This window comes from Lupinus angustifolius, chromosome LG15 (genome assembly GCF_001865875.1).
Source record: "Lupinus angustifolius cultivar Tanjil chromosome LG15, LupAngTanjil_v1.0, whole genome shotgun sequence".
In the NCBI taxonomy this organism is placed as follows: domain Eukaryota; kingdom Viridiplantae; phylum Streptophyta; class Magnoliopsida; order Fabales; family Fabaceae; genus Lupinus; species Lupinus angustifolius.
The window spans coordinates 14,504,393-14,513,064 of record NC_032023.1 but is presented as its reverse complement, the minus strand read 5'-3'; the positions used below and the strand labels follow the sequence as shown (position 1 = coordinate 14,513,064).

The 8,672-nt window shown below is 37.7% G+C and overlaps 1 protein-coding gene across 1 annotated transcript; it reads right to left on the bottom strand.

The window, feature by feature from the left end:
* On the bottom strand, positions 1,073-1,994 carry LOC109327723. Its single transcript, XM_019560884.1, has 2 exons — positions 1,806-1,994; positions 1,073-1,735 (listed from the first exon to the last, which is right to left on the bottom strand). Exons 1-2 carry the CDS (start codon positions 1,992-1,994, stop codon positions 1,073-1,075), a joined length of 852 nt encoding a protein of 283 aa, XP_019416429.1.

The following is an 8,672-nucleotide window of genomic DNA, read 5'->3' as shown; positions in this document are numbered from 1 at the left end:
GTTATGCACTTAGTTCATACATGTTTAACACTTAGTTTATGCCTAGAATGCACATATACATGTATTTATGTAATGCATGAACATATTATGAATGACATATCTCAAGAATGAAATGATTTAAAAGATTTATGCATATGAGACATGTATTAGGTGCCCTAAGCCTTGACTCAACTTAAACTAGATTCTAGTCTAAGCCTAGTACCAATTAAAGACTTAAGCACGTTGATTTGTTGGAGATCTTCAAGCTCTTATAAGCACAAGTTGTCCTCATCAAAACCATGACATATAAAGAGAGCTTTCCAAAGTGTTCCTCTTGACACGCACACTTTCACTTTATTCAACTCAAAAAAGAGCATGAATGTACCAATTTCCTTGATTTTAAAACCTGAGCTTAGAACCCTAGGTTCTAATTTGGTACAGTCATGGTATTTCACAACAACTCACAAAATGAATGTAAAGCATGATAATGAAGTGTTCTAACACCCTAAACAATCCTTAATGTGCCTAAATCACAAATGAGTATGACATTTACCATAGGAAAGGAGGATGAGCACAACCATAGTGAGTAAAGTGAGAATATAGGATCTAGAGTGTACTTACATGATGAATGGTGAAGCTTGAGTGAGTGTGAGCAAGATGAAGTTATCTTGGATCTCTTGGGGGATAATTTCGTCTCCTTCTCTTCTAATTTTGAAAGGGGCAAATGAAGGGTTTGAACCCTAATCCCCCATTTTAAAAAACAGTCTCGTGTCCTCTCGCTTGAGCGAGGGACGCTCGATTGAGCTAGAGTGAGGCAAAGAATTGAGTGTTCTAAAATTTATTATTTTAGCGCTTGAGCGAGGCTTGCTTGCTTGGGTGAAAAATAACAATTAAAACCCAAGAAAAATGACCTATGCAAAAAATTTCCACTCAATCTCCCACACATTATGTACATCAACTATATGCACTGAGTTGTATACAACCAAAACAACATGAGTTTCAGAATTAAAGCAAAACAAAAAACAAAAACATAAAAGCTGGATTGCCTTCCATGTAGCGCTTGTTTAATGTCATTAGCTCGACGCCTGTTTATTTAAGCTTCTGATAAGTTGATGACTGTGATGAGCCGCTCGATGTCACCACCCAAGTAAGGTTTTAGACTCTGGCCATTGACTACCCAACTTCTCTGATACGTTGGGTCTTGCAATTCTATTGGTCCATGCGATTTAACTTCCTTAACTAGGAAGGGTCCTGGCCATTTTGACTTGAGTTTACCCGGAAATAACTTCATCCGGGAATTGAATAACAACACACTCTGACCCACCCGAAAGTACTTTTTATGGATCTTCCAGTCATAACACAACTTGACTTTCTCCTTGTACAATTTGGAGGACTCATATGCAGTGAGTCTCATCTCCTCTAAATGTTGCAACTGAAGCTTCCTTTGGTCACTTGCTGCTTTGGGATCCAGGTTGAAGAACTTGAGGGCCCAAAATGCCTTATGCTCAAGCTCTACAGGCAAAGGACACGCCCTCCCATATACCAGCTGAAAATGGGATAATCTAGTGGGGGCTTTGAATGCTGTTCGGTAGGCCCATAGTGCATTATCCAATCGAATAAACCAACCATTCCTTGTGGTTGACATTGTTTTTTCCAGAATTATCTTGATCTCTTGATTGGACACCTCCGCTTGTCCATTTGTCTGTAGATGATAAGGTGATGCTACCTTGTGTCGGACCCCATAGTGTTGTAGGACCTTCTCCAATTGTGAATTGCAGAAATGTGATCCTCCATAGTACCCGAGGTGTGCCAAACCAACTGAATACGTTCCTCTTCATAAACTTGATCGTGATCTTAGCATCATCTTTTTGTGCAGCTACAACTTCTACACATTTGGACACATAATCCACCGCCACCAGAATGTATATTTGTGAGTACGACGGTGGAAATGGTCTCATGAAGTCAATCCCCCAGCAATCAAACACCTCAATTTCCTGAATGTTGGTCAATGACATCTCATTCCTCTTGGAGATCCAGTCTAATCTCTAGCATTTATCACACTATTGTGCATACTGATATGCATCCTTGAATATAGAAGGCCAGTAGAAGCCAGATTGGAGGACTTTTGCAGCTGTCCTCTCTCCATTAAAGTGCCCTTTGTATGGCGAACTGTGATAGTGGCATAGGATACTCGTAGCCTCTTCTATAGATACACACCTCCTCAGTAATCCATCTTACCTAGTCTCAAAAAGATGAGGGACATCCCACACATACTAACGGGAATCTCACAAGAACCTTTTCTTTTGGTGCCAAGTCAACAATTCGGGAATTACCCCTGCAACTTTAAAGTTAGTCATATCAGCAAACCATGGCCTTTCCTGATCAAGAGAAGCTTCACATCAGGAAACTCCTCCACCAACTCCAACTCTCTCACTCTTACCTCTTGATTGACTTGTCTCGATAAATGATTTGCTACACAATTTTCGCTCCCCTTTTTATCCTTGACCACCAAGTCGAATTCCTGCAATAACAAAATCCAGCACAACAATCTCGACTTGAAATCCAATTTGGTTAGAAGATATTTAATAGCAGCATGATCAGTGAAAATTATAACTTTGGAGCCAATCAAATAGGATCTAAATTTTTCTAAGGCATACACTATAGTTAGTAATTCTTTTTCAGTTGTGGCATAGTTAACTTGTGCCTCATTTAATACTATACTAGTATAGTGTATAGCATGGAAAACTTTAGCCTTTCACTGTCCTAGTACCGCGCTGACGGCATAGTCACTAGCATCACACATAAGTTCAAAATCAAGATGTCAGTTGGGCGCTACTATAAGAGGAGCAGAAATCATTTTTCATTCAAAGTTTCAAAAGATTTTGCACACTTAGCATCAAAATGAAAAACAGTATCTTTATTAAGAAGATTACTGAGTGGATTTGCAATTTTAAAAAAGTCTTTGATAAACCTTCTATAAAAACTGCATGTCCAATGAAACTCGGAAATCCCTTGACATTAAGAGGTGGTGGAATCTTGAAAGGTCTCTTTGGATAAGGGAGATCCTTCAATTGAGGTAGATCATCCTTCCTCTTATCGTTGTTCTCCCTTATATCATCCTCATTAGTAGCAACACCTTCCTTATCGTGTACCACATCACCCTTCTGTATCTCTCTGATTACCTTCTATGTTTTTCCAGCTTCAGTCTCTCTCAGAACCTCTTTCTCAACCGCTAAGTTCTCACCAATACCTTTACTAATGACCTTACCACTTCTAGTAGTGATAGATTTGTAGTGTTCTTTCAGATTGGTTTGAGTGTTGGCAGAGAATTGTTGTCGATCGGAATGCTACTCTGCCATTTGCTTAGCCAACTGACCTACCCGAGTCTCCAAATTCTTGATAGATGCATCAATATTTTTCTGGTTTCAAATGGAGACTTGGATGAATTTCTCTAATGTCTCTTCCAACTTTGTTTGCCTCTCATGTAATGGTGGATGTGGACCTTGCTTATAAGATGATTGATATGGTGGTTGCCTGTTAGATGGTCCTGCCTCATGCCTCCACCTAAAATCCTGATTCTGGTTTCCCCTCCAACCCAGTGAAAAAGGATTGTTGAATGAAAGGTTGTTAAAGAAATTACCCGGACAAGGTTGATTATTAACATATTGAACCTCTTCTTCTTGTGTGTTAGTAGGCATTGAGCAATGACCAGTAACATGATCGCCCCCTCAAAACTCGTAGTGTAGCATCTATTGATGAACTGAAGGAGTTTGTACCATATTTAATTGCCAAGGCAACTTGGACATTTGCTTTGTGAGTGTCTTAATCTATTGTGTTAGAATCTTGTTCTGAGCCAGATTGGCATCAGAAGTATTCAAGTCTAACACCTTTCTCTTCTATATTACCCTTCTATTATGTTGTGCTTACCAATCTGTAGTAGATAATGTAGTAATAATTCTGGTGGTTTGGTCAACATCCACCGCCATCATAATGGCACCAGCTGCGACATCTAATATCATGTTAGTCTCTGGCTTCAACTCATTACAAAAAATATTTAGTTGGGCAACATCCTCAAACCCATGGTTGGGAACACCTGGAAACATTCCCATGCCTCAAAAAAGGCTTCCTCTGCACGATGTCTAAATGTAGAAATTTCAAACTTCGCATGCACATACCTCGCTGGAGGAAAAAATCTTGTCAAAAACTTAGTTTCCAAATCGCTCAATTTGGTTAAGCTTTGGGTTGGATGTGATTTTAGCCATTACCTAGCTTCACCAAGGAGGGAAAATGGAAACAACATCATGTATGCAACTTCCCTCTCAGTGTTAGAATGCCCCATAGTAGCTACCAACTCATAGAAATTATCCAGATGAGCATATGGATCTTCATAATCCTTGTTCGTGAATTGGTGAGCAGTGACTAGATTCAAATATGTAGGCTTGATTTCCACTATCATGGCGGTGTGTGGAATTACAATGCTAGAGTAGTGTCGAGTACCTTGATACATGGCATAATCACCTAATGTCCTCCTTGGAGGATTAGGCCTTGGGTTATTATCTGCGGCATTATTGGCATTCTCCATCTTCTCTAACTGAGACTCTGAATTTTTAGCCAGTTCAGAGCTACACTGTGCTTCCTGAGGACCTTACTCTCTCTTATCTCTTGCTTTCTTCTAGTTACTTTTAGCAGACTTCTCAATCTCTGGATTGTATTGTAGTTGCTTTTCTTTAAATTTACCTTGCAAAAAGAATAAATGTAAAAAAAAGACTACAACAAAGGTTAGCACAAGGGTTTACTATACTACAAAAAATTAAAGAATTAAAGAATAAATGTAAATCGCTCATTGTTCCCCGGCAGCGGCGCCAAAAACTTGTTGGATATTTTTGGAATGGCAAGTGCACCATATCGTGCAAGTAATAAAGTCCGATAAAATACCGGGATATTATCATCAAGGAGCATAGTGGATTTACACTAATTCCTACAAGAATAAATTGAGTATATATTTACAATAATTGGTTTGTGAAATTTTGTAATTGGTTGCGTAAAATCATAAATCGAACTAAAAAGATTTAAAATAAGTTGGGATCGAAATTCATCATTCTTTCCCTTTTGACATCCATAGATTCAATTCCAAGCAACTTGTGAAGTTACTGATTTTGATGCACATTTTCCGGTAAATCATTTACACCAATTCGTTGAGTGTAAAATTCTTAGATAATCACTCAATTACCAATTCCTTGGATAATTGACTGATTAACTAGCATTAAAGTTAATGTAACAACAATTCATACATCATTGTCCATTCTTGAAATAGTGACATATGAAGAAGATGATCTAGATCTGATATCAAGTTTAACTTCCCAGTTAAACTTGAACCCAAGAACAAGAATTTAGTAGCTAATTAAACTCAAGCAATAAAAACGAGATAAATTTTCCAAAATCATATAACAATTACATTAGAATTGAATCTATGAGTACAAGGTAAGAAGATTACATTTCAAATCCCAACAATGAAGATCTAGTCACTCAACCTCGCTATTACAATGCTCGACTCATGAAAGTATACAAGAAAATCGGATTTAGAGTCGTTCCCACGACTTCTATCGTTTTTCCTAGTGTTTCTCTCTGAAATTTTATGCCCAAAAGCTTTGGAAAAGTGATTGCATAACCCCCTCTGACTTCCGAAACTGCCCAAGCTAGAGATTCTCGCTTGGGTGAGAAAATAAAAGACTTCCAGGCCTGAGCATCTCGCATAGGTGAGGATCCCTCGCTTGGGTGAGGATCCTTCACTTAGGCGAGGATTAGGCATAATAACGAGGTCTTTTTAGCTCCATCTGTCGCTTGGGCAATAGTCCATCGCTTGGGCGAGGGACAATAATGATTTCTGATGATTTTCCTCCTATTTGTGGCTTGGGCGACACTCTCCTCACTTGGGCGAGGCTTGTAGTATTCAGAAGCACCAATCTTCTCATTTTTTCTCTTATTTCTTAACGTGAAATAACATGAACAAATATAAGTTCCTACACAAAACACGATTGACTAAGTTATTAGGAATCTTACACAATTACAACATAAATGCGTATTAAGTACTCCAAATTTATATATATTTCATTAACAATTTGACACTTAACACTAACAGACACATGAGGAAAGCTTGTACTGAAGGAGGTGAGACATGTACCAAATATGTGTCTCAACCTTATCTCAACGGGTAAGTTGGATGATGCTGGTTTTGTAAGCCACTTTGGTGCTGGAAAGTGGAAACTAGCAAAAGGCAACATCATTATTGCTAGAGGTTCAAATGAAGGATCTTTGTATATTATGAAAGGAGGAATTTGTTTTGGAGAAGAAAATGTTGCTACCAACTCCAAAGATCTTTGGCATAGGCGATTAGGGCACATGAGTGAGAAGGCACTTCAGATGCTCGCCAAAGACCACCTTCAAGGTATAAAAGGTCAAATTTTAGATTCTTGTACTAATTGTTTTTATGGTAAACAACATAAAGTCAATTTTCTAAGAACATTCAATCCCCCACAGAGAGATGAAGTCAATTGGTACATTCAGATGTTTGTGCACCATCTTAAAGATCTGTTGGAGGAGCCTACTACTTTGTCACATTCATAAACGGTCACTCGAGAAGAGTATGGGTGTACTTGTTGAAAATCAAAGATCAAGTACTATCAACATTATAGACTTAAAGTTGAAGAAGGAAGCTCGAGACCAAGGTACAAAGCTCGGATTGTTGTGAAATGATGCAATTAGAAGAAATAAGTTGATTTTGATGAGATATTCTCACCAGTGGTTAAGTATTCCTCCATAAGAGTAGCATTGGGTCTAGTAGCTAGCCTAGACTTAGAAGTTGAACAACTTGATGTCAAAACAACTTTATTACATGGAGACATCAAAGAAAAAAATCTATATGGAGCAACCAGAAGGTTATGAAGAACCAGGCATGGAACACTTAGTGTGTCGTCTGAATAAGAGTTTATATGGTCTGAAACAAGCCCCGAGACAATGGCACAAGAACTTTGAATCCTTCATGACCAAATACAGTTTCAAGAAGACAATTGGTGATCGTTGTGTATTGATTAAAAGGTATGAAGATAGAAACTTTATTATCCTCCTCTTATATGTTGATGATATGTTAATCATTGGGCGTGACAAGACCAAGATTGCTGGTTTAAAGAATGCTTTAAGCAAGTCTTTTTCTATGAAAGACTTGAGTCCTGCATAGCACATCCTTGGAATAAGGATAATCAGAGATCATTCCAAGAAGTTATTATGGCTATCACAAGAGAAGTAAATTGAGAAAGTTATCAAGAGATTCAATATGGATAAGGTAAAGTCTGTCAGTGTTCCACTTGTTGGACATTTCAAGTTAACAACAATCCAATGTCCAACTAGTGATCAAGAAAGGTAAGAAATGAGCATAATGTCTTATTCATCTGTGGTAGGAAGCCTAATGTATGCTATGATTTGTACAAGACCATATATTGCCCACACAGAGTTTTGAGTCGGTTCTTGTCCAATCCCGGTAAAGAGCATTGGAATGCAGTAAAGTGGATATTGAGATATATGAGGGGAACTACCAAAAGATGTTTATGCTTTGGTAATTAAGATCCTATGTTAGTTGGATAAACAGATGCTGACATGGCTGGAGATGTAGATTCTAGAAAATCTACATCAACTTATCTAACTACTTTTGCAGAGGGAGATGTATCCTGGCAATCAAAGTTACAAAGATGCGTTGCATTATCAACAACTAAAGCATAATATATTGCAGCATCTGAAGCTGGCAAGGAGATAAAATATATGAAAAACATCTTGCCTGAGTTGGGTCATGCTCAATATAGATATGTTTTACACTATGATAACCAAAGTGCAATTCACCTAGCTAAGAATCCTACGTTTCATTCTCGGACAAAGCACATTGATTATCGTTATCATTAGATACTAAATGTGTAACGCCCCGAAAATTACTCCAAAAAATCTTGCTCAAAAATGGGTATTTTTTTATTTTTTATAATGATGTCATATAAAATTTATTTCCTTCTATTCGTTTCATTTTAAGAACATCACTTTAAGTAACATACAATGCGGAAAAGCAAAAACACGATTACGTAAAGGTAATAAAAATATAACTCAATATAACTTTGAATCATACTTCATCAGAATATCATGAAATGTTGGTACAAAGTACAACGCCGAACCTAATCGTCGCCCAAATAAAACTACTCCAAAATAAATACCCTAAACAAGTACACTAATCAAAAAGCACAAGGGGTTGTGTGGGTATAACGGTTTCCCTCAACCCTCCATGCCCCCTCTTAGAACATCGAAAAGCGGTAACTCAAAATCCTGACAGAATGATCCATCTGAACAAAACGTGAATAGAAGACAAACAAAAAGAAGAGGGAGTAAGACATCTAATGACTATTACTCATTGACGGCATGGAATTACACAGAATATCATATCCAGACAGACACACACAATAAACACAATATATACATCACATATAAAAATGCACAATGATGAATGATGTTATAATCTCAGATTATGAGGATCAAAGTCCACAATCTCAATGTATGAATGTTATGATTGTTTCATCTATCCTTTCACCATTATACTCCCAATATACTATTCAGAAATAACCAAGAGTACAGGTCCCATAACAAGCCGATTTGAACGCACC

What these genes read in the sequence shown, in the direction of transcription:
- LOC109327723 (XM_019560884.1), bottom strand. Translation starts at nt 1,994, where the DNA reads ATGTCATTGACCAACATTCAGGAAATTGAGGTGTTTGATTGCTGGGGG. An exon ending in TCAAGTTTATGAAGAGGAAC is followed by an intron (nt 1,736 to 1,805) that starts GTATTCAGTTGG and finishes CAATTGGAGAAG; the next exon opens with GTCCTACAACACTATGGGGT.